Raw genomic sequence first — 25,275 nt, 5'->3', positions numbered from 1 at the left:
GGCAGTGGGTATCCCTGGTGCAGGGGGACTGGGTGCCCACGCACTGGGGCAGACCTATAACTCCTTCACCAGGCACGGGTGCTCTGCCCAAGGGGTCTAGGGGAGCACTCGGGGCTTACATTCTCACAGGGGGAGCAGTAGACAGGCAGTGTGGACTCCGAGCTGAGTGAAAAGGGGCCTGCAGAGAGGCACAGGTGTGGGCCCCACACCAGGCCTCACCCACCCCCTCAGCCGCTCACTTTGCCTCCACACTCATCATCTTCTCCCTTAACCCCTACCCCCTTACTCCCCTGCCTTCTGTCTCTTTGGACCTGGAACCCTGAGCCAGCATTGGCTCCTGGATGCTCGGGATCAAGTGCCAAGTGAAAGGCAGGTACCTGGGTCCCTTATAAAGAATCTCAAGACAAATCTTAAACCAAGCTCATGGTGTTTTCTACTGCAGGCCTAGGGGAACTGCATGGTCCCAGGAAGAGGCCTCAGCTTGTGCCCACACCCCAAATCTCTCTTCACTCAGCAGCCTCCTCTCCTCCTCACCTCCAGCCTCTTCCCCTCTCCAGCCTCCTGGCCCCAATATGTTTGCCAAGCCACACTGGCAGCCATCTCCCATATCTCCTTTCACTGGGGGGCCCCTCACCGCCCACCCCCCACCCCAGACTCCCTGCACTTTCCCATTTCCACTGGATGTTTTGTTTTATTTATTTATTTTTGGGTCACACCCAGCGATGCACAGGGGTTACTCCTGGCTCTGCACTCAGGAATTACTCCTGGCGGTGCTTGGGGGACCATATGGGATGCCGGGGATCCAAACCCGGGTCGGTCGCGTGTAAGGCAAATGCCCTACCCGCTGTACTATCACTCCAGCCCCTCCACTGGATGTTTTAAAGAGCTCAATTCCTTTGGGAAATTTACTTTTCCTTTAGCCACTTCCTCCCAGGGGGACTTGGATTTTCTAGCACTAATAGGTTAAGGCTCACACCTTGTATGCCGCGGACACCAACCACCTCATGGTTCCCCCAATCCCCCTCCCCCGCCCCCAGCCCAGCTTCTCAGGGTGTAGCTCCGGAAGCCCCAAGCTCCTGGGTGGGGGGCGGGGTGGGTCTCTCATTGAACATCTGACTGTGAATCGAGGGACCTGTTTGGGATCCACCCCTTCCCCCAGTCGTGGTTTTCGGGTGGAAATCCCACACCGCACAGTGTACTTGGGCCCAAGCACAAATCACCTGCCTTCACTCCCAGCCATTTGTCTGGCCCCTCTAGTCTACTTAAGGTTCTGGAGGACGTGCTGGCGTCCTATTCATCACTGTAGCTCCCCGCACCTCGCTGACACGCGCCGGCGGGGGCTCGCTTAATGTTTGTTGACGCAGCTGTGGGCATCCTCTGCGCAAGGGTTGGCCGTTTTTGGAGTCCGAGCTCGTGGGCGCGGAGCACACGGCGTCCCCGCTCCGGGCCTGTAGGTGGGCACCAGCTGCCCTCCGTGGAGGGGGTGTGTGTGTGATCATTTTGGGGCGTGGGAGGGAGTGTGCCACATCGATCTGGCACAAAAGTAGGCGTGTCCTGGGGCGGGGTGTGCCTGGACAGGAGCTGCAGGTGCGGCGTGCAAGGACACAGCCGGCTGGCGCGTGTGCGGGCCATGTGCGTGCGCAGCTGCGTGTCCTGGCCGCGGGCAGGCTGGACGCCCGGCGCCCCCTTGCCCCGCTGCGCGCGTCGCTTTGTTCCTGCGCCGCGGGCGGCCGCGTGGGCTCCCCGCTCGGCGGCCCGGGCGTCGCGGGCGCCGCGGTGATTGGCGGCCGTGCGGCGGGCGGCGGGGCTCCCTCCCGGGCGGGCGGGCGGAGCCAGATCGGCTCCCGGTACCGGCGCAGGGGGGTCGGGGTGGGGGGGCGCCAGGCCATCCATCTTCTGTTATTACAGCGTAATGGGGCTGCTCGGGCGCCCGCCCATTTGTCATCGGCCTCGTTCGCTGATAACGGGCATTTGTCATCACTTTCCTCCGCGCCAATGTCATCAGCGCCACTGACAGGCGGGGGTGGGGGGTCGCGTGCATGAGCTCGGGCGCGCACACGCGCAGGCACACGGAGCCCGGGGGCACGCCTGTCCCTGTGTGTGTGTGTGTGTGTGTGTGTGTGTATCGGGGCTCCCTGGCAGAGGGACACACGGGCACACACAGAACAGCCTCATCTGTCAAGCGGATATTCCCAGCTGGAGACCCTCTTCCCCGCGGAGCGGGCGTGTGCTGGGGGAGGGGCCAGTCTTGGGGCTAATGGCAGCTTGAGTGCAGGTGGGCCCCTGCCAGCTCCCTGCGTGCACACGTGTGACAGCGGCCACCAACGCCGGTCGCCGCTCCCCCTTCATGGGCTCTTGCAACTCTTCTGTTGGCAGCACTGGGACAGCCAAAGGGTCACTCGGCTCCCAGGCCTCAGCCATTAGAGGCAGGCTAGTGTGCAGGGCGGAGTGAAGGGCGGCCAGGCCTCCTTCCACGCCCTATCCCCGCCCAGACGTTGGAGCCTGCAAGGCACCCCCAGGCCTGCTCTGCCCTACTCCACGCTGCACCAAGAGGGACTCGGAGAAGACTCCAGCAAGAACTTCTGGCCTGGAACGGGGACCGGGCAAGGCTGACCAGGGCAGGGTTGGTACCAGCCACCAAGAAGGAAGCCGGGATGGGAGAAGGGCTCTTGCCCATGTCTTATGCCCAGAGGGCAGAAGCAGGTACCTGGGCATGGAAATGTTCTTCCTGATGCCACTTCCTGGATGCCAGGGGATGGGGATGCCTTATTTGGGAGGGGCTCCCCTCCCTGACCTCACTAGTCCCTGGGGGTTTGGCTCATATTAGATGCTCATGAAATAACTGTTGAATGAAGAGAAGTGGGGGGACCTCTTAGTCCCTCCATAAATGGACCCTAGGACTGGTGGGCTGGACCTCATGGCACATCTTCTCCCTAACTTCCCTCCTTCTGCAGCCCCTCAAATTCCCCGTCTCCCTCAGCCTCTCCCTCCTGGGCTGAGGGGGAGGGGTGGGGGACGGTCCCCTGGCAGAGCAGGGCTCGCTTGTTCCTTGTAAATGAAGACCATAATTAACATTAAATTAAGGTAATACAAATGAAGGCAACATAGAGGCTGACAAGATGAGCGTTTGGGGAGGCAGTGGGGAGAAGTGATTCATATTTTTAATTTACTGTACGGATGGGCCATGTGGCTGGGGAGCGGGCGGCTTGCGTGGAGGGGGTGTCGCCCCGTGATGTTTGCTGGGCTCCAAGCGAGCACACAATGACTATTAAACTCAACTGTCCATATAATGGGACAGATTCGCCATGACGCCCACCAAGCACCAGTAGCCTGGCCGGGCGGGCTATAAATCCTGCCCACATGGCATCCGCCTGCCCACCTGCCCACCCAGTCCTGCTTGGCCCAGGTCTGAGGTCAGGTGGGCATAAGGGGTCCCAAGGGGGTCTTGGGACCTGGGGCAGTAAGGGGTTCAAGGGAGTCCAGGCCCCTTATTCAAGCCAAGCTGAGTGTTGGGAGGTACTGGAAGGTCCTGGAAAGTTGGGACTGAAGAGACTGGGGCTGAGAGGGGCTCTGGTGCTTTCTGACCACGGGAATACTGGTACCAGGATGGGGCTGGCACGGTGGGGCCTCACAGGTGATCTGTTTCAGAAAATAGTGGACAGTGGGTCCCGTTCCACAGGAGGGACGTCAGTCATCATCTACCTCATCTCCACCACAGACATCACCCAACGCCCCTGTGTCGCCAGCATCTCCAACCCATTCCCACCTCCGGAGACCTCACAGGTCCCACAGGGAAGAAGGTACTTTCCCTATGTGACACTCGAGACGCAAGATGGGACACAGCCCAAGTGGCCAATGCCTCGGCCTGTACCAACCCCCGCAGCCTGGCTGAAGCCCTACTTCTGTCCCCAGATGGAGGCTGCGCCAGCGGCCCCCGGAGGCCTGAGACACCACTCTCAGGGAGTGGGGGGCTGGCTGGGGGGTGCACACGTGTCTGTCTTCCCGCCCTCCCTCCCATCAGCAGTGAGGTGCCGGCGACTCCCAGGCAGCCGGGGATCCCTCCTGCTTACTCACTGCAAACGGAGCCGAGCTGCTCGTCCCTGGGATGAGAGACGCAAGTGTAATTTAGGTTTTGATATTATGAAAGTCTCGCTGCTCTAAAACAGCGGGGCACTCGGTGCCTCATTAATAAAGGATAAACTCAGAGTCTATTTACAAGGCGCTTTTTGGGGTTATTTACTCTCCAATATACATATGTAATGTTGCGCATACTTACCGCTAGGTACGCTCATCCTTCCAGCCTGGGCCTTGGAGTCACTGTGGGGCGGTCTATGGGGGTGAAGAAGGTCACTGGGGCAAGAAGGAATGCAGAGGGGCCCACCCCGGAGAGGGGAGAGGCTCTGTGGGACATGCCAGGACCCCTAGGATGGAGGGGAGCCACGAATTTTTAGAACTGAGAGTAAAAAGGACAGGATACATGTCACCCTCTCTCTCCCCTGCCTGGAGCCCGGCCCCCTCAGAGATGGGGTACAAGCTAAGCTAAATCCGAGGGTCCCCCCAAAAGCTGTGGGGCTGTGCCACGGCTGCTTCCCTCTCTAGAAAGGTCCCTGATGCCCCCATGGCTCTGAACGGAGGGCAGCCACTTCCTGTCCCCAAACTTGTCTTATGGAACACCTCACCCCAGGTATCAGTCCTGCTGCCATCTCTGGGTGGTCAGGGTCTTCCTTAAGCCGATGGTTGCATGTCAGTTTCCAGGGCCATGGGCTGTGCAGGGCAGGAGTGGCTGTCCTCTCCCTGCAGGAGCCCTGCCTGAGTCCCGACTCTCCCCTACAGGAGTGGGTCTCAGCATGTCTGTAACTGTCTGATGACATGGGGCCCGTTTCCTGCTCCGTCTGAGGAGTCGAGAGGGAAGTGCGAACAGCCCCCCCCATGCATCCATTCAGCAGGTGCTGGGTTTTAACTCATTTTTGGTCTCTGACCCTCATAATCTCCGCCAGGGTCCCTGGACTTCTGCTCATTCAGGTCCCTCTGCCAAGCATGGGTGCCAACCTGCGGGTGCCAGCCATTTCCATGAGGTACTCCACTCTTCAAATTTTTAGGACTGAGAGGAAAAAAGGACAGGATATGTGCCACCCTCCTTCTCCCCTGCCTGGAGCCGGGCTCCTTTAGAGATGGGCACAAGCTAAATCCCCATGGGTTCCCCCCCAAGCCCTGGGGCTGTGCCATGGCTGCTTCCCTGTCTAGAAAGGTCCCCGATGTCCCCATGGTTCTGAATATCCCCCAGCTCTTCTCACCCAAGAACTAGCCATTCTCCAAGGCACTGAACATCCAGATCTGGGCCTGGCATAAGTCTGGCTTGGGTGGGTGTCAGTGCCCAGTGAGTGACTCGGGGGGCCAGGAACGGGGGGGCCCATTCACCCATGCACAACGCAACTGAGTTCAGAGGTTCTGTGCTTGCCAGGGAGGAAGGGCCCAGCCTGGGGGTGATGATGGTGCCAGTGTGTGGGGGAGAGAGGGGTCACACCCCACTCCACCCCTGACCAGTCTGGAACAAGGAGACATCTGGTGGCCACTAGGAGACCTGCAGCCCTTTTGCTGGCAGGGTGGATCAGTGCCAACTTGGGAGCTTAGGGGTCGAAAAGGATGAGAAGTCCTGGGGAGCAGGAGGCTGAGGGGCAGGTACGTGTGGGGAGACAGAGCAAGGCTTGTCCAGGGGCACACAGTGGGTCTCTCCTGCTTCCCCCTCAGCCCCAGAGTCAGGGACCAGCTGACCTGGGGGTGCTGGACGGAGCAGGGACTGCAAGCAGGAAGAGCCGATCCATCATAGTTGGTGAACAATGAGCCATCACCACCCTAATTAAAGACGTAATTACAACAAATACATCCCGGGCTGAGAATGAATGACGGATGGCAGGAAGGCATCTTGCAGCCAGCAGCCAGGGCCCCTCTCCAAGGTGGGAACCCTTCGAGCATGCCACTGCCCCAGCCCCCCGCTGGGATAGGTGCCCTGGTGTCTCCAACAGGACGGTGCCAGGCAGGGCCTGAGGCTGGAGTGGACAGGGCAGGGGCCCGGGTGGGAAGGAGGCGGAGAGACCCAGGTCAGGCGGGGAGTGGGCAGGAGAGAACAGCGCCTGGGCACTGAATGGGAGGGGAGTGTGCAACTGGTCCCTCACCCTTACCCCAGAGGCGAGTGCAGGCCCCACTCGGGACGGACTGCTTGAAGGTCTGGCTGTCCTGAGGGCTCCTGTCCTTACCTGGCCAGAGCCCGGGGCAGGGGAGCGGCCACCTGAGGGTAAAGAGTTGGGCACCTCTTCAGGCTGTTCCCCAGGTCCCCCATTTCCCTCTACCTGAGATCTGAGGCCAGCATCCCCCCCCCTCAGAAAACCCCAAGGACACGGGCAGGTCACTCAGAGGCCACGTGATCTGTGCTCATCCCAGGGCCAAGGACCGAAGGCCTAGGCAGGGGGGGTACCGTGGCCCCTGCCTCTCGGTCCCATCTGCCGCGAGGGCCCCTGGCTGGGTCCTTCAGGGTGTGCAGGCTGCCCCCAGGGGAATGAGGGGGCGGTGGGGAGCCCAGGCAAGCAGGCGAGGGGAGGGAGGGAAGGCCACTGACAGCAGAACAAATGCTTGTAATTTTATAACCAATCTCAGCGTGTCCGTGGGGGGCCGTTTGCGCCTCCACTCAGGACCAATCAGCCTGACAGAGCTATGAGTCTGCCTGAGTGAATGTGAGCAGCCCCCCGCCCCCCAACACCACTTACTGCAATCTCATTACCCGCCCAGCGCAGGACTGGCCGGAGCGAGGGGCTGTGGGGAGAGGACCCTAGTGGCTGGCGGGGCCTGCGGCGGGAGCTGGGGGTTGGGGCGCGGCGCAAACCACACACTTCCTCAGCACCCACCCGCCGGGACCCAACACTCAGGATCCAGGGAGGGCACCGGGCCCTGCCCTCAAAGGGTTTCCCGTCACTGGGGGCAGAGCGAGTGAAGGACGGGGTGGGGTGGGGAGGAGGGCCGGAGCTCCCAAGAGGACTTGGCTTCCGGAAGGGCTGCCAAGGGAGTGGGGGTTTGGGGGCTCAGGTGCCAGCGGGCAGGGGGAGCTCGGAGAAATCCCAGTGCCAAGGAGAGTGGCTGGGGAGGGGCCGGCGGCCAGTGGTGGATATTAAAGGACGGCCTTGCCGGCTATCTGGCTCTGGGGATGGCTATGTGCCCATTAGTCTCTCTAATTGTCAAAAATCTAATTTAGTGTCTGGAGCCCGGGCCGGCCTCGGGTTAAATGGAGGGAGGCAGGCCCAGCCATAAATCTGCCCGCCCAGCCCGGGCCGGTGCTAATTCTGCAGTTAAGTGAGGGGGTGAGGAGGGTTCTGGGAAGGGGTAGCTCTGACCCTGTGTGCCAGCCCCCGCCTGCCAGGTCATGCCGGAGGAGGGGGACTTGCCCGGGGCCCATTTGGGCCTCACAAGGGCGGCGCTGCAAACGTACCGAGCGCTGTGCGACCCACAGGCTCTGCTCGGCTCGGACACCCGGGCCCTGCGGACTCAGCTCCCAGTGCTCGCCAGGAGGCGCACACTTCTGTCTTTGAGAGTCACACCGAGTGACCAAGGGGTTGCTTGTCCCTGTTGGAGACTGTTGGGGGGCCCCGGGTGGGACCCATAGGCTGTTCCTGAGTGGAGCACACATACGCAGCCTTCGGGACCGCCAAATGAGGGGCCAGCCCCGAGGGCTCCGCGTGGCCTGCGGCAGAGGGGGGCTTTCCACCTGGGTTGGTAATGGCCCCACTCCCCTCAGAGCTGCAAATTGAAAGCAAAGGGTGTGGCAGGCGCAGCGGGAGAGGGTGGGGGACGGAGAGGGCTCCCTGAGAGGCTCCGCTTCCGTCGGGGAGGAAAACAATTTCTCCTGGCTTCGGCTCCATCTCACAAGGCACCCACCCGGCCTCTCCCGCTGCTAACGAAGTGCCTTTAATTAGCAGCCTAATAAAATGCTCTTAATTGGCAAAGCCAATCAGGAAGAGGAGAGGTCTCCTCCCCTCAGCCCTTGCTGGGGGTGGCGCAGCTCCTGGTTTCTGGGGGTAAAGGGGGCACCGGCCCAGGGGCTTTCAGGTGGAGCCCTCCAAGGCCAGCAAGGCCCCTGGGTTTGAAGGGGAGCCCTCCAGCAGAAGAGCAGGGGGTTCCATCTGGGGAGCTCCCAGTGAGGGGCACTGGGAGATGCCGATGGCCCGAGCGTTCTGGTGGACTCAGTCTTCTCAGCTCCTCTGGGGAGCTGCTTGCCTGGAAACGCCCCTCAGCCCCCCAGTGCAGTCTTGGACAAGGCGAGGAGCCGCTTACTTCACTTCTCAGGTCCCAATCTGAAGCACGCCGCATACTGACCCCTCCCTCGGGTGCCAGCGCCTCAAACCGTCTGAGGGTGCGCAGCACTGCAGGGAGGACTCTGCTACCCAGCACCCAACTGTGAGATAAGGCTGGACTCACTGAGGACACGAGGAAGGAGAGACGAAGCTGGGGGTGGGGTGGAGGTGGATCCCCTTTCTACTGTGCCTGCAACGTCATGCCCAGGCCCAAGATAGGCTGCAAGAGGGAGGGCGCGGCAGTGTTCTCCCCTGGACAGGCAACGCTCCCGTCCTCCAGTCGGCTTGGCTCGTTGGGGTGACTCCGTAAACTGCACCCCACCTGAGTCGGTGTGTCCAGAAGATCGGATGGGACACAAGGGAACACAAGGGCAACCCAAGTCTTCCCTCCCACTACGGTGGCCCAGGGATCTGACGGAAACTGAGTTCAGGACTCAGGGTGGGCTGAGGGGTGACACCCTGTCCCTGTTCCCAAGTCACACATGAGGGAACACGATTTGTATGCCAGGGAGCCCACACTTACAGTCACACCATTCAGCCCTGTCTGCTTCTTTCCAAAGTTGGTTTTCTCACATCTGATTATCTTAAAAGCTCTCTGTGCATTCCCACAATCTGTCCAAGAAAAACTCATTGTCCTTGATGTTGGGGCAAAGAGACAAGACACTTAAAAAATTCACTTTAATCTTATTTGTATTTTAAGTTACTTCTTTCTGAACAGTTTAAAAAAAAAACACCAACAAAACAAAACACTATATCACCATGATCCTAGGCTGTGAACATATTGGTATATTGACTACACATCACCAGAACATAATCACAGAAGTCAAAGCAGTCAGTATTGAAGAGTCTAGAGAACAAAGGCTGAACAACAGAAAGCTCGCAAGGCAGCTCACATTTGCTGCCAGACTGGCCTGCCCTGGACAGAGCTGATGTCCCGTAAGCACGTCCCAGGACTGTCTGGGTTGGGCTGAGAGATCACTGATTTGAGGTGTTTGTTTCCTTGGTACCCAGAGATCTAACCTTCCTGGCTGGTCTTCCCTCAGCGTCCACGAAGAGAATGGGAAAGGGAGGAGATAATGCTTTCTCAGGCTCTGTCCTGCACTGATCCACATACACTGTCTGTCCATCAGGAGTGGAGGGCACCAGCTGGGAGGGGTTGGAGAGCATGGATTGTAGATGTCAATCGACCTCCAGGAAAATCCCAGATCATGGGTATTCAATTTCCAACAGAAGAGGTTTCAACACATTAAATCCCACCTGAAATCAGGAAGCCAAAATCATGCTTTTTGGCTTCTTTCCTCAGTTGAAGGGATTCTGAAGCCACATGAACTACAGGTAAAAATCAAAGCTCTTTTCCCTTAAGAGATGGCTATCTTTCTGGCACTGGTTAAGGAGCTCTGGTCTTTCAGCGATAAGCAGTGGAAGAGGAACCCCTGGGTGGGAGGGAATCTCCCGGCAGGCTCTGGTGCAGGGAACAGGGGAGCATCGTGATGGGAAGAGAGAAGGCAAGAAGCAAGGGCACCATTTCCAGTTCTCCTGATCATGGGAGTCTTGAACTCATCCAAATGAAGGAGATCAGGAAAGGGGGTTAAAGTCACACAGTATTTATCTACGCATCCCTTTCCATCTGGAAGACCCCTGGACTCTCACAGAAGCCTAGCCCTTGGGCCTGCATTACTCAGAACAGCTTCCTCCTCAGGTACGTAAATGGAAGACACCAAGATGTGTCAACAGTACCAAGGTATCCTAATTCTAGGAGAAAAAAATGAATTATTTAAATCATTCCCCATGATCAAACCCTCTGCCAAGCCTTTGTTAATTCCCACACATTATCCAGTGCTAAGTCCAGGAGTAGACCAATCAGGGCAGTTTGGACCAGTGGGTGCTGAGAGATGGCCAAGGAGAGGAATGTGGTTCTTCTCCTTAGCTCTTGACTGTACAAAAGGAAAGCGAAAATACTTTTTCTTTCTCAAGTGGAAAACAATGATTAAGGGGTGCCAGGGTCTTTCTCAGCTCATGAGCTTACTACTTGGCAGAGTTCTAGAGAGTCCTTATTTCTGGAGTTCCTGGTGAAGAGTCACCAGGAGAGAATTCTGTCAAGGGACAAGCATATGAAGCGTCCTGCTTCCTGTTCACGTCTGGCTTTATAGCCAGCCAAACTGGTGATAGTCTAAGGCTATTCTCAGCGGCAGAGAGAGACACATGCACGCACAGCACGCCCCAGTATGGACTGAATGCTCCCACCAGGCTCCTCGCTCCGTTCCATCTCTACAAACGTTTCCTTCTAGTCTACACTAGAGACTCTTCCTTACAGAGCCAAGGGATGCTTTCTGCTCCTCTCCTTCCATTCCTTTAAGAGCGGAGACTTTTCTTTGTTTCTCTTTTCTTTATAAAAAGGTCAAACTTTACATTTATTCTAGCCCAGTTGGGGATTAGTGATAATCAATTCCCACTGAAATCATGCAGAGATGGTAAGTGGGGTTTACCTTCTTTGGAAATGAACTTCTACTTACCTGATTATTTCTTCTACAATGAACTGGTAAATGACCCCCAAAGCTGAGAAATGTGACTGACTCAAGTTTTTTAGACCACTTAATTTCATTCCCATTTCTAGCAGCAGCAGCGAACAACTTGGAGAATAGACTCAATGGAGCTAATGGCTCCAGACGGCAGTTGGTCCATGCCAATCTCATGATGGACGGAACAAATCCCAATCAGTCTAACAAACAACAAACCCTCAACTGCACCTAGAGGGGAGAGCACCGCCCCAGGCATCAATGAATATTCAACAACTCCCATTTTGGAATAGCAGCATATTACTGAAGGGTGAGTAAACTTATGGCTACTTGACAATGTTTTGAAACAGCTTGACACCTCGCCTTTTGCGAAGCCTGCCTGGTGTGTTTTTCAAGGCTGAGAGCCCCTGCCCTTATCTGTTGCAAAATCTTTAACCAATATCAAACTTGGTATTAGTTAACACAATAGACAAGGAGTTCTGATAGTGGATAATTAGAACACAGTTCTCTGTAGCAGCCGGTTAGTTGAGAAAGTAATTAGTCTGAAAATATTTCCCAGGTCATGACAGATCATAACACTGGAAACTTATTTTCTGAATATGACCTGGAACTAAAAACTTAAAAAACTCATAAAGTAAGACGGATCAACACATCTGCATAACCTGCCTCTCAGTACAGAGGACCGACTTTCAGTCTGGGGCAAATGCTCCCTTCTTGCAAATCAGAAGAGACTGCAGTTGACTTTCACTTCCTGATCCCCAGCAGAAGGGGCCCTGGCTTGGACGTCACTAACAACTGGATCCCATTCTGAGATTTTTACTGTAGGTGGTTTAAAAAAAAAAAAAGTTTTTTTTTTAGCTTAGTTGCTTTGATCAGGAAATCCAAAAACACTGTGCGCTTTGTGCCTTTGATAGGGGCACCCATCCCACATGAAACGGTTGAGCAGGTTGCTCCTGATACCAGGAAATAGGCTGGGTACATGCCAACAGTATTCTCTGTGCCCCCAGCTCCGGGCAACACATGTGTCCTGCACCTGATGGGCACAGAAGCCCATAAAGCTGCCTCACTGAGGTCCGTTTATTGACATTCTTCACCAACTGTCAGAGACTGTGTGGGCTGGGGGATGTGGAACAAAATAAGGCCAAAAGGAGGAAGTAAAGGAAAGAGGGCAGTTTCTGCTCCATGAATGAACCCTGTATGCCAAACTTCACCCTGATCCTTTCTCTGGCAGCTTTGCCCTTTCTTAAGTACTGGGTTTGGGAAAAGAAGGAAGCTTCTGCAGCATAGGGCTGAGATTATTAGACTGACTTTTGAAAGATGATATTTACTGATCTACATCAAAAAGAAATCAGCTTTTACTTTTGATGACCTCTTAAGCTACTCTGATCATCTGACCAGGGTCTTGGCAATAGACATAGGTTGCCTGGGTGCTCGTGGGCCCTGATGAGAAAATAAGAGAGCCATTATGCATAATGCACCAAGCGACAGGCTCTGGCCATTTCAAACCTTTCTGTAGACTGAGCCTTACCAGTGATTTAAGATGAAGTACAAAGCTTTTTATTACACATCTAATTGTTAATGAGAGGAAATGCAATCAGCAGCTCCTTTCCACACTCAACATGGAATCGAGGAGACTGCTGAGTCCAGAAAAGATGCAGCCATTGATGGAGCCCAGGAAATTTCTGTGCACCCCCTCCCGCCCCCATCTTGCAGGGGAGGAATGTTAGAAGGAGATGAGAGAAGAGTTATAAATATGATGAAAGCGCCATGTCTAAGAATCCACTGTGGCCACACTGGGTCACCTGCAGCAAATACTGTGGTTCAAATTCTGATGGGATAGCACTTAACTCTCCTGAGCATTGCATTTTCTAGCTGCTATGCCTCATGCTAACTGAGGACACTCTCTTCATTCTCTTTCCTCTCAGGTGAAGCAGGGAAAACAGGCTGGAGGGTGTGTGTGTGGGGGGGGGGGGGGGGAGGGGGGGGATGGTCGGGGAGTAGGGGAGGGAGAGGCCAAAGAGGGACGGAATGACAGAGAGATGAAAGGAAAGAGGTCGGATCTTCCAGGATACATATTTTCGTTTTCTTTCTTTCTTGCCCCAGAGGCTACAAAGGCAGCTGTCCCCTCCTATGCATACTGGGGCTGGGCTGATCTTGCCAGGCGCTGGGCATTCCTGCAGTTTCCAGGGAGATATTGGGTGCCGGCGGGTTTGAAGTTGTAGCCCCCTGTCCCCTAAAATTGGGTCTCTCCCAGTAGACTATACAGAGACTATACAGACTATAGTTCTTCTGCTTAATGGGCAAAGCAAGAGAGATTCTGCAAAAACACTAAATATATTTATAAGTCGTCTTTGTCTGGAACCAAATGAGGAAGAAACAGGTGCAGAGGGGAAAGGGAAGTGAGGTAAGGTTTAAAAGTTCCAATCATTCACGAAAGATAAAAGACATCTTCGGATAGCAGCACGGAAGCAGTCAGCTGTGCTGAGTAGACCGTCCTGGGTCGACTGCAGACAAACTGTGTCCCAATAGGAGTCTCAAAGCCCTGCTCCTCGGCTAGTCCGAGAAGGTGGGTAGTAGTTTGACTGTTACTGTTGTTGCTCATCCTGGTATTGGCAGATACGTTAAATACCACAACTTTAATGAGTCCTGTGTGAAAACAGAACAAATAGTCATTAGTCCCTTTTCCTGTAATTCTCACTTGTTCTATGAGGAAGAGAATATTATTTTAGTTGCCAATTGGGAGAAAAACTTGAGGTCCTTCCTAAGGCCTGCTCCCTGCCTATGGCATTTGGGCATTTCTGTCAAACACTACAAGGCCTGATTAGGGACTTGGCAGGATGCACTGACATGATAAGGGCCACATGCTTACGCAAAAGTGACTCTGATCTCTTGCGACCAAGAGTAGCTAGAGTGGATGTAGCATCAAGCTTTTACTTGCAGGACAGATTAAGGACACATCTGAGTTTTTGGTCCTGAGTGGCCAGGAATAGAGTTGTGTCAGTAGCTCAGGGAGTATGTATGTCAAGCTCCCTGGGTGCCTGTAGAAGGGAAGAGACGATGTGGTTAAGGAAAAGTCACATTGCTAGATGCACCAGGAGTGCTCTCAGAATTTTGAGAAACACCTGGTACTGGCTGGAACCCTGCCCTGGAAACTGAGATGGGATGAGACTAGAGATACAATTTTTGGGGCAATCTACACTGTGATGAGCCCTGAGTTTTTCTTTTTTAAATAAAAAGCTCAAAAAGAGAGTAAGCCCTGCTATTAGGGGATGTCTGTTTCAAGGATGAGAGGAAGAAAGAGACATAAACAGAGAATCAGAAAAAATGTTTAAAATGACAAAATGACAGTCATCTGAGGGAAAAAATTTGGCTAAAGAGGGGACATGTACACTTACTTATTACTGAGAGCTTGCTATGTGGCAATACTGTGCCATGCATTAAGATTCTGGGAGGTAGGTATCACGACTCTCCTTTTACTAATAAAGAAGCCAAGGCTCTAGGGAGTTACATGCTCAAGGGCACACAGCTTGAATTCTCACCTAGACCTGCCTAGTGGGCGGGCCGAGGAGGCCGAGGCATGAAGCACCACTCAGAACCTCTGTAAAAAGGTGTGCCAGCAGAATGTACCGGATGTGTACCTCTGCCACAAGGACTAAGGCAAATATGAGACAAGAAATCACGGCAGTCTTTTCTTTTTGGGGAGCAAAAGGGGAGTAGGGATAAGGATGAAAAAACTACTACTTATAATCAAATGACACTGACAAGTCAAAACTACAAGTCAGCGTAATATTTCACCGAGAGATTTCCCATTCACATACGAAATTATCTACTTGGTTTAAGGGTGTCCTGATAGGCACTGATTTGATCTGGGAAATACAAAGACATGAGATTTTGGGTTATTACTCTCAGCCTTTAAACAGATTAAAACCACATTTTATTTTCTTAACAATACCATTAATTATTAGTTCTATCACATAAAGACCACCCAGATCTATTTCAAGAATTATGGAGGAATGAAGCTGGCTGTTGTCATGGAAGAGCACCCAGTGTGCCTCCCTGGGGGAACAGGCCCAGGAGAGAGGGGCAGGAGGAGCTCCCTGAACCAGCCACACCTGACGGCCAATATTCCATCTGCAAACTACATTGCCGTGCACACAATCCTTTTCCTACCTGGGCAAATATGAGGTCAGTTTATGATTATTTATCTGGAAATATAGGTGTATGTTCGAGAAGGGGATCGGGGGGGTTCTGCTTGGGTTGCTGGGTCGTTTAGGAAGTCCCAGATGAGGATTGTGTCATCATGTGAACTACTGACAATCTGGAATTCATCAAACTGGAGTCGGAAAACTCTTCCAGAATGCTCCTAAAAAAACAAAAATAAAACTTTTGAACTATTCAAAATCAAATGGACATATACTAGCAACACATCAAAAGGAGTTTACTGAAAGACTGTGGCATGTCGGCAAATTCCTTTATTATATTTTAGCTGCTTCAGGAATTCAGAAAAGAAAAGGGCCCTTTTACTTTGGACTAAGGCAGGATAGAAAAGTCAAGTATTGGGCAGTCAACTTCATATTCATAAGTTAAGACATGTCAGAAAGCATTACCAGTTTCTCCTCACAACTCTACTTGGCTTTGGCTGAAAAAACCACTTCAGCCTCCCTCACCTTGTATCTCTCCAATATTATTCTATAGTCAGACGCCAAGATTTCATTTTATTTTTTGGTGGGGGAAGGAGGAGGGTTAAGGGGACCCAGCGATAGAATCCAGGGCCTCAAAAATGCAAAGCATGTGCTCTACTACTGAGCCACAATCCCAGAGAAGACTCTTCCCCAACTTGTAAGATCAGCTGCACATTCTTATTGTATACAAATTCCTCCTCTAGCTAATTCCAAGTTATCCATGTCAGGTTAAACAGCTTGCAAGATTCATGAAAATGTAACAAAGCACTCTCATGCCCCTTACCAGCTAGTGCCACCTTTCCCTCTAATGCTACCATCATCAATGTGTTTTTCTGTCCAAGAATTTCATATAAACAAGCTCACGCATACAACATGCATTGTTTTGCAAGGGTTTCTTTTTCTTTCTTATTTTGTTGGGGGAGTCACCCAGTGGTGATCAGGGTCTATTCTTGCAATGGTGATCAGGGGTTGCTCCTGGAGCGCTGGGGCCACCTGCTTGCAAAGCATTTGCTCCAGTCATCTGAGTCAACTCCCCAACCCTTTTATTAGTTTCTCTTACCCAAATGTATGTGATTCCTCTTCATTACTGCATGTAACAGCAGTTTATCTTTTTTGTTATTACTGATATTCCATTATATGAACACACTACAACTCATCTTTTCTCCTGTTGGTGAACATATGGGTTGATTGTAGTATTAACTATTATATCTAAAACTGCCACAAACATTTATGTACATGGGTTTTTTTTTTAAATGGACATTAACTCTGTGTGTGTGTGTGTGTGTGTGTGTGTGTGTGTGTGTGTGTATTTTTTTTCCACCTATGAGGAGAATTTCTGGGCAAACAGAAATTGTTTCAGTAAACAGAAAAGGTTTTTGTAAACTGCGTCCCTTAGTAAAGTGGCAGCATTCTAGTTACTCCCTCTCTTCACCAACAAACTGATGCTGTCAAATCTGTATAAATTTGAACCATTTAGGCTAGTTTGCAGTATTATACTGGGATTTTAATTTTAACTCAAAATTATTCTGGCATTAAACTAGTATACTACTTATAGTAATGTCTCAGGCATATGATGCTACTACACAAATGTTATACTACACTGCTAGAGTGTCAGCGTCTCCCTATCACTATGTTTCTAGATCTTCGCCCCAGAGCTGCTTAGCAAACTTAGTTCTGTGGTCTACTTTCAGGATCTGTTACAATTGGTCATGTTCATTTAATTAATTTAGTTTTTTTTTTTTTGTTTTTAGGCACCAGCTAGTGATGCTCACTGTTTACTCCTAGCTCTGTGCTCACGGATCACATGGGTGCCAGGAATTAAACCCAAGCCAGCCGCAGTACTATTGCTCCAGTCCCATAGTGGCTATTTTTTAAGTCTTTTACTATTTCTTTGCACTCCATTTATGAGACTTTATTCTCATTTTGTACCTTAATTTGCATTCTTCTTCATGGAGGAAGTTCCTTTTCATTCCTAGTTTGCTGACACTTTTTATCACAAATATAACTGAATTTGCCAAATGCTATTCTGCATATGTTGAAATATTCATGCAATTTCTTAATTTTGGTTGATGGTTACATTAATTGATATTTAAAACTGTGTGTGTGTGGGGGATGTTTGGGCCACACTCAGAAGTGCTCAAGGGGAAGTGCTTAAGGGATCCCATCTGGTGTAAGACATCTAACCAGGGGTTGGCTAAATGCAAGGCAAGTGTTTTAATTCTTGTTACTATCTCCCTGATATTTTAAACACTAAGCTGGCTTTGTACGCCGGGAATAAATCCCATTTGGCCATGATATATATTTTAAACAATATTTTGTTAATTTGCTAATATTCTGTTGGGGATTTTTAAAGAGTTATTTGTTTTATTGACATATTACTTTTTTCTTTTGGTTTTGTTTTGTTTTGGGGCTATATATGGCAGTGCTCAGTAATTGTGGTGCCAAGAATTGAACCCAGGTTGGCTGTATACAAGGCAAGCACCCTGAGAACCTACTGTACTATCACTCCAGCTCTTTTATTGGAATATTTGAATAATCTATTTAAGACATCTACTACAAAATATATAAACTTAAGGATATACAATCATATTCACACTTCAGCTACTTCTACCTCTAAGCTATCTTGAGAAATGCTGCTATAAACACGAGCAGAGGGGTTAGGAGTCACAGGTGCAATACCTGGCAGTGCTTAGGAGTAAGGCATCAGTTAAATTTTGGTTTTGTATTTGGGTCATACCTAGTGATGCCCATGAGTATGTGTGGGTCACTCCCAGCAGGAGTATACTTTAAGGCTTCCCCTGACCATCTACCCAGCCCCGTAAGCGTACAATTGGGGTGAGGGGGTTGTGGAAGGAAGTACACAAGTTATATCAAAGTACAAAATTTAATACACAAGCATGAAAGATGCAGGTAAAGCACAACTGGTATTGAAAGAAAGCTTGAAATCCAACCTAGATATGTATCTCTTAAAAGCAGACTGCCTATTTGTTCAACCAGATTCAAAAGACTAGGCTCAAATAATTGCTCTCATCTTATTAGTTGTGCCAAAGATTCCAATCTTCTTTTTCTAATGGAAGGAGCTTTGAACCATACATAGGTCATTTTCCAATCTGGGCCTTTGGCAAATACCATGATAAAGAATATAGTGCTTTTAAAGGTGGTGTTCTTCCTTTAAGTCACTTTCCCCAAATGTCCAGATGTTCAGTCAAGGGGGCGTAAGAGAAATAAAAAAGATAAGATATTCAAGTTGCCGGAGGCAGTAAGCTTCGAATACGATGTAGAACTAAAGGGCACCAGGGGGTTCCCACAGACTCCCAGGGCACTTTGTGGAAGCACAGGTGTGTGAAGGTCCTCAGTCTCTGGAGAGGTTCCAATTTGAGTAATTATGTTTTTTCTACTTAAGTACCTGCTACTGTTTCTGGTGGATACAGAATTCTTATTCACTTCCTGTACTAAACTGTTGTGTAGATTTGTTATGCAGCTATTTAAGTAGCTGCCATGTTCCTTTTCATATAAAGTAAAGTAAGTAAAGGCCCTCCCGTTGTTCATCGATTTGCTCGAGCGGGCCCAGTAACGTCTCCATTGGAGACTTTGTTGTTACTGTGTCTGGCATATCGAATACGTCGCGGGGAGCTTGCCAGGCTCTGCCATGCGGGCGAGATACTCTCGGTAGCTTGCCGGGCTCTCCGAGAGGGGCGGAGGAATCGAACTCGGGTCGGCCATGTTGGCTGCGTGCAAGGCAAATGCCCTACCGCTGTGCTATCGCTCATATATAGTCTCTAAAACACTTTTGATTTGTTTTTGCTTTTTGGACCACACCAGCTTAGGGCTTACTCCTGGCTCTGCACTCAGGGACCACTCCTCCTGGCAGGGCTCAGGGGACCATAAAGGGTGCTGGTATCAAATCCAGGTCGGCTTGTGCAAGACAAGAGCACTTCTGCTCATTGTTCTATCTCTCTGGCCCCTCTGAAGTACTTTTTTCCCCCACCCTTCTCTTTTGGTGCGAGGGGATTGAAACCAGGATCTCAAACATGCAGAGTTTGAATGAAAAGCATTATATATTTTAAAAAAAGTCTTATTACCATTTACTGGTTATCTTTTCACTTAGTATATTGTCTGAAGTCTAACCCTCAAGTCTAGACCCACATTCCACAGCAATCAATATATGCCCTTTTCTGCTCCCTGAACCACTCTGAACAACAAGAGTCTTACCACAAGGGTCCGTAGACAGAGAGTCCCTGCAGGAGCACGAGGGTCTAAAGCAGCTACAAGATCCCACACTTTAATTTTTCTAAAGAACAAAGGGGGTAAAAGTTAAAAAGCAAATCAAAGAAACACAGGAAGAATGTCAAAAAACCATGAAATAAGTAAAGTTTATACAAAAGTTGCACTTTTAGGAATCAACTAAAGGGATAAATATTCAAAACCTTAATAATTAAAACTCCAAAGACGTTGTCTTCCAATGCTTCTAATTTAATAAGTTACTAGCTTATATGCATATCTTTCTATACTAGATTTGATTCTTTTCTTTATAGGGCAAAAAGACAATTTTAACAAATAACCAAAACAAATAACCAATTTTAATAAATAACCAAAATATTAGTGACAATCAAAAACAAGCACATTAGGTGGTTAGGAACTTAGTTAGAGAAGTAAAACAAAAAGGAAACAAAAGAGAGGCAGAGGGATAAACAGGAGCGATAGCACAGCGGTAGGGTGTTCGCCTTACAAGCAGCCAACATGGCTGACCCGAGTTCAATTCCTCCGCCCCTCTCGGAGAGCCCGGCAAGCTACCGAGAGTATTCGATATGCCAAACACAGTAACAACAAAGTCTCCAATGGAGACATTACTGGGCCCGCTCGAGCAAATCGACAATCAACGGGAGGGCCTTTACCTTTACCTTTACCTTTTATTCTCTCTGTGAAATCTAAAATCTTTCAGAGATAAGGAAGGTCACTAATATATTTAAAATCCTAAAGCAGGAGGGATTAAGATGTAGATTGGTTTTTGTTGTTGTTGCTTTATTTTGCAGTGCTGGGAATTGAACCCCCGGACCTCACATACCCAAAGTAAGCACTCTCCACTAAATGACATTCCTTAACAAAATGCAGATTTATATACACATATATGGGCCACACCTGGCTGTACTCAGGGTTTATTCCTGGTGGGCCCAGGGGAAAATATGGCATGCTGAGAATTGAACCTGGGTCACCTGTGTCTAAGACAAGTGTCCTTCCTGAGTACTAGCTCTCCAGCACTGACAGATGTTTTTAACCCAGTTAACAAACTTACCCATCATAGGCACCGCTGACTATTCTCTTGTTATCAAATCGAATACAACGCACCAATTCTTCATGGCCTTCTAATACTCGTAAGCATGCACCACATTCTATGTCCCATAATCTGGAAGAGAAAGTTGAATCAAGTGAATTTTTATTAACACCTATTTAATTCTTCTCTGAACTTCAAATGTTGCAATACTTTATGTCCTTTTTTTATTCTGGGGAGAACCACATATGACTGTGCTAGGGCTTAGTCTTGCCTCAGTACTCGGAACCATGTGTGGTGCTAGGGTTAGAACCTGGGTCAGCTATAGACAGAGCAAGTGCCTCATCTGCCGGATATCTCTCTGGTCCACTTTATGTATCTTTTTTTTTTTTAACCTTTTGGGTCACACCTGGCGATGCACAGGGGTTACTCCTGGCTTTGCACTCAGGAGTTACTCCTGGCGGTGCTCAGGGGACGATATGGGATTCTGGGAACTGAACCTGGGTCGGCCGCGTGCAAGGCAAACATCCTACCAGCTGTGCTATCTCTCCAGCCCCCACTTCATGTATCTTTTTAAAAAAATCCACAAAAATAAAATCAATACCAATACAAAAGTGCAATGTTTGAAATATGATTTGTTTCCCTGAGCAATAGTAAAGCGGGTAGGGCGTTGGCCTTGCATATAGCCGACCTGGGTTTGATTCCTCTGTCCTTCTTGGAGAGTCCAGCAAGCTACCGAGAGTAATCCGCCCACACAGCAGAGCCTGGCAAATTTCCCTGGCATATTTGATATGCCAAAAACAGTAACAAGTCTTGAAATGGATACATTACTGGTGCCTGCTTGAGCAAATCCATGAACAATGGGACAGTGCTACAGTTCCCTTCTGTTATATAACTAAGGTGGAAAAATGTATGATTTTAACTTCAAACACAGTAAATAAGTTTAAGGGCAATGCCCTACAAAATTCTGTAACTGAGATCTCCAAAGCATAAAAAGGATAAACCTAACACCCCCAACTGCCCGTGAAGGAAATGAACAAGCCAAAAGAAACAAAGCTTCCAGAATTTTCCATTAAGAATAAAATCCTGGGGCTGGAGACAGAGTACAGAGGGTAAGAAGGTTGCCATCCACACAGCTGAACTGGGTTTGACTCCCAGCACCACGGACAGTCTCCTCCAAGTCTCACCAGGGGTGTGATCCCTGAACACAGAGCCAAAGTAAGTCCTGAGTACAGTTGGGTATGGACCAGAAACCTAACAAAAAGAGGCACAGTGTCAGTGACATCCTGTCATGCCGCAGGGTCACCTGCTGCCGAGGACACTGCTTTCACCAACCGCTCAGGAGTCATTTTTATTGAGTGGAAGCATTGAGTTCAAAGCTTTTAAATACAATTCAAAAAGTCTGTACGCGGTCATAATAATCCAAATGGCTTCTAGCACAATAACTTGCTTTCAGCTATAAGAGTTCTATCTATTGTTTTTAATGGAATTTTCATCTTCTCCAAAGGAAGAGAATTAACCAATCTTCTGAATTCTATTCATATGTCATTTATCTTTGTCAAAGAAATACAACGAAAAGTATTTCAATTTGTGGATTCTTCATAATTCCAAGTACTGGTAGCTCCCTGGTCAATTATATAATGTGATGAAAACAAAATGTACAATATTTAGTGGAAAGACAAATCTTCCTTCTTTTTCATTAAATAGTGCCAGAGAGAAAAGGCCATTAGTTATTTAGTAGCTCTTTTCAATGGTAGACAGGAAAAATAATTTAAAGAGGGCTCTTCAACCTTCATCTATGCATTTCTCAACCAGTCCCTCACTCAAGCAGTAGCTTTTAAATGGCTCTATCATGTGACAAAACTATTATGGAGGAAAACACATCAACAAAAGGCCTAACTGTGTTTGTTCAGCCTTTGAGAAGCTACAAAAAGGAAGAAAAAAGGAAAAACCTTTTTTTATAAATGTAACATACTTGAAGTTTTCTCTGGTCCACAAACAATGAATGGTAAACTAATAGTGGTCTCTTCTGGAAGGGCACCTGCCACTCACCTGATGGTGTTGTCAGATGAGCCACTCACAACCAGCCTGTCTCTGTACTGCAAACAAGCGATGCCGCGTTTGTGTCCATTTAAGGTTCTTACAAACTCGCAAGTACTTGTGTTCCATACCTGAAACAGAATATAGCAACCTTTCAAGAAAATAATAGACACTTCTCAAAAAAAAAAAAAAACCCTAGGAACTGAGCTTCCATATGGTCTGCACTTCCACTTCTGGATGTGTACCCCAAGGGTCCAAAAACTCTTCAGCAAAGATATTTGCACTCCGTTGCTCACTGCAGCACTATTCACAAAAATCAAAATCTGGAAACAACCCAAATGTCCAAGAACAGATGACTGGAAAAAGAAGTCATGGAATATATACACAATGGAATACTACTTGGCTATAAGACAAAATCACATAATTTCTATGCGGATGGATCTGGAGAGTGGAATTAGAAGGAGAGGGGCAGGCAGAGAATAATCTCTCTCACATGTGGGACATAAAAAAGTATTAGGGGAATAATGAATACGCAATGTCAACAAAAACTGAGGAATGGTCTTCAGTAGGATGCTTACCACAGAGGTGGCGGAGGGGATATGATGGGAGAGAGGGGGTGAGAGGGTGGGGGGAAACTGGGACAACGGTGGAGGGAAGTGGACATTCTGGTGGAGGATGAGGTGCTGCAATGATATATTTACAAAACCCTACCACTAACAGTTTGTAAACCATGATGCCTAAAATGAGAGAGAGTGAGAGAGAGTGTTTGTGTGTCAGACAGACAGGCAGGCAGAGACAGAGAGACAGAGAAAGACAGAGAGACAGAAAAGGACTAAAGCACCGGTTGGGAGATAACTACTGAAAGGGCTGGAGTTTATGCCAGGCATGTGACAGACTCAGTTTTATATGTGTGATTTGTGAATTACACTACTGGGCCCAAGTAGCCCTCAACTGTCAGGACAACTGAATGTCATTGGGAGTGTCCCCCAACCCTAAGCACAGCTCTGGGAGTCCCCCGCGTCCCTGCTATCTCAAAAAATAGCAACAGCCTTTGTAACTTGATGCTTTAATATGGCACTGGAGTCTTGGGGAAGCATACATTAAACTGAACCAAAAAGGGAAACTCAACTTCTAAAATCAAACATGTTTAGTTCATGTTAAGATAGGGATAATTAGTAGCTAGCTGGAATCACACAAAATTCCTCAAACTAATCTCTTACCAGTTAAGTTTGGTTTGCAGACAAATATCTTTTTTTTAAGGACCATGGTGGGAGATGGGGTGGGATGAGACACACTTTATGCTGCTGGGGTGAACCATATGGTACCAGGGATGATGCTGGGGGATCAATCAATCAACCTGCAGAGTCAATCATATGCAAGCCAAGTGCCTTAACCCTTCTACTAGATTTATGATCCTTGTAGATAAGGGTCATAAATCTTCATTCCCCCACTCCCCTTTTTGGGTTTTGAGACTATACCTGGCAACACTTATGGGTTGGTGACATGCAAGGCAAGTGTCTTTAATACCCTGCTATCTCTCTAGCCCTGGAGATTAGTTTTATTTTTTCGTCATTTTGGGGCTGTGGTGGGGTGGGGAGACATGGGGTTTGTTTAGAGATATATTATACTTTGTCTTAAACTTAAATTTACTTTTACTTTAAATTCAAATTACCCATGCTGGGGCTGGAGAGATAGTATAGTGGGTAAGAGGCTTGCTTTGCATGCTACTGACCCAGGTTCAATCCCAGCAATCCACATTGTCCCCTAAGTACCTCCAGGAGTGATTCCTGAGTGCAGAGCCAGGAGTGCCAGGTTTGGCCCCAAAACAAACAAAAATTATTTTTGCCTTTCTCACACTATTATTTATAGGTATAAAACATCTAACAAAAATAGTCAATTAGTCTCACTACAAAAAAAAAAAAAAAAAGAAAGAAAAAAGGAAAAAGAAGCGCTTCCCAAATTTGCATGCCATCATGCAGGGGTCATGCGCATCTTTTTATCGTTCCCATTTTAGCATATGTGCTGACAAAGCAAGCACACGACCTTTTTACACATAGGCTAGTATGAATTAAATATTAAGACACTTTATAGCGAGGTTTGGGGCTGCAGACATAGGACAGGGAGGATACTTGCCTTCAATGAAACCAACACTGTTTTGATCCTGGGCACTTTAAGCAACACTATATAGAGCCCTGGAGAACCCCTAAGCACTGCCAAGAAACTGAGAGCAAAGCATTTATATCCTCAGGAACCAGAACTAACATAGGTCCAAAACTTTCTGAATAGACTTCATGTGGATCTGAATTTCAGAACCCTGAATTTTTAAATTTCACATACAGGTCAAGGACTACAGTAGGCTCTTGATCCTAACTAACCAGTCTGGTGGGATGAGATCTGCCAGGAGGAGGCCCTAGGCCTCCTGAACACTCTGGAAGATCCCAAAACTTTTTTAAAAAGGGAAAGAAAAAATTGTTCTCTAGGGGACTTAAAGAATTTATTACCTTTATAGTCCTGTCTCCAGATGCAGAAACAATGTACTTGTCATCAAAATCTACAACATTGACAGCAGCTCGGTGTCCAACCAGCACCCTCCGCAGAGTGATGTCAGTTGGGGAAGCCATATCCCATACAGCAATGGAACGGTCTTTGGAGCAGGTCACCATCATGCCATTATTGAAACGCAAGTGTAGAACTGCTTCACAATGGTGAATCAATGTGTTTAGCATTTCACCTGTATTTACATCCCATACCCTGGAACAAACAGCATTAGGGAGGTTATCTGAGACTTCAATAGTAATTATGCTATAATCTACTATTAGTATTTGCCTCCTTAACTCCCCAATCTTCCTCTACCTCCCACTCCTCCCACCCCGTGCCATTTTAGTGTTATTCCCTACTCTTCTTTCATAGTTTAAAGGTTGAGTTGAGGA

At 49.0% G+C, this 25,275-nt stretch overlaps 1 protein-coding gene and 1 pseudogene across 4 annotated transcripts in view; both read right to left on the bottom strand.

Moving 5' to 3' along the window:
* Positions 1-12,891: 12,891 nt before the first annotated feature.
* Positions 12,892-25,275, bottom strand: part of BTRC (beta-transducin repeat containing E3 ubiquitin protein ligase) — a 192,649-nt gene continuing 180,265 nt past the window's right edge. For all 4 annotated transcript variants that reach the window (XM_056120445.1, XM_056120446.1, XM_056120447.1 and 1 more), the window contains 6 exons: positions 24,847-25,096; positions 22,358-22,476; positions 20,330-20,440; positions 19,249-19,327; positions 15,026-15,218; positions 12,892-13,501 (listed from right to left, as the gene is read on the bottom strand). In XM_056120445.1, coding sequence (XP_055976420.1) covers positions 15,057-15,218; positions 19,249-19,327; positions 20,330-20,440; positions 22,358-22,476; positions 24,847-25,096 — 721 coding nt within the window. In that variant the 3' untranslated portion in view covers positions 12,892-13,501; positions 15,026-15,056. The remainder of the gene's footprint in view (positions 13,502-15,025; positions 15,219-19,248; positions 19,328-20,329; positions 20,441-22,357; positions 22,477-24,846; positions 25,097-25,275) is intronic.
* On the bottom strand, positions 24,283-24,383 carry LOC130029946 (uncharacterized; annotated as a pseudogene).

Source organism: Sorex fumeus, unplaced genomic scaffold (genome assembly GCF_029834395.1).
Source record: "Sorex fumeus unplaced genomic scaffold, SorFum_2.1 ptg000043l, whole genome shotgun sequence".
NCBI classification, from domain to species: Eukaryota; Metazoa; Chordata; class Mammalia; order Eulipotyphla; family Soricidae; genus Sorex; species Sorex fumeus.
This window is presented reverse-complemented; position numbering and strand designations above follow the sequence as displayed.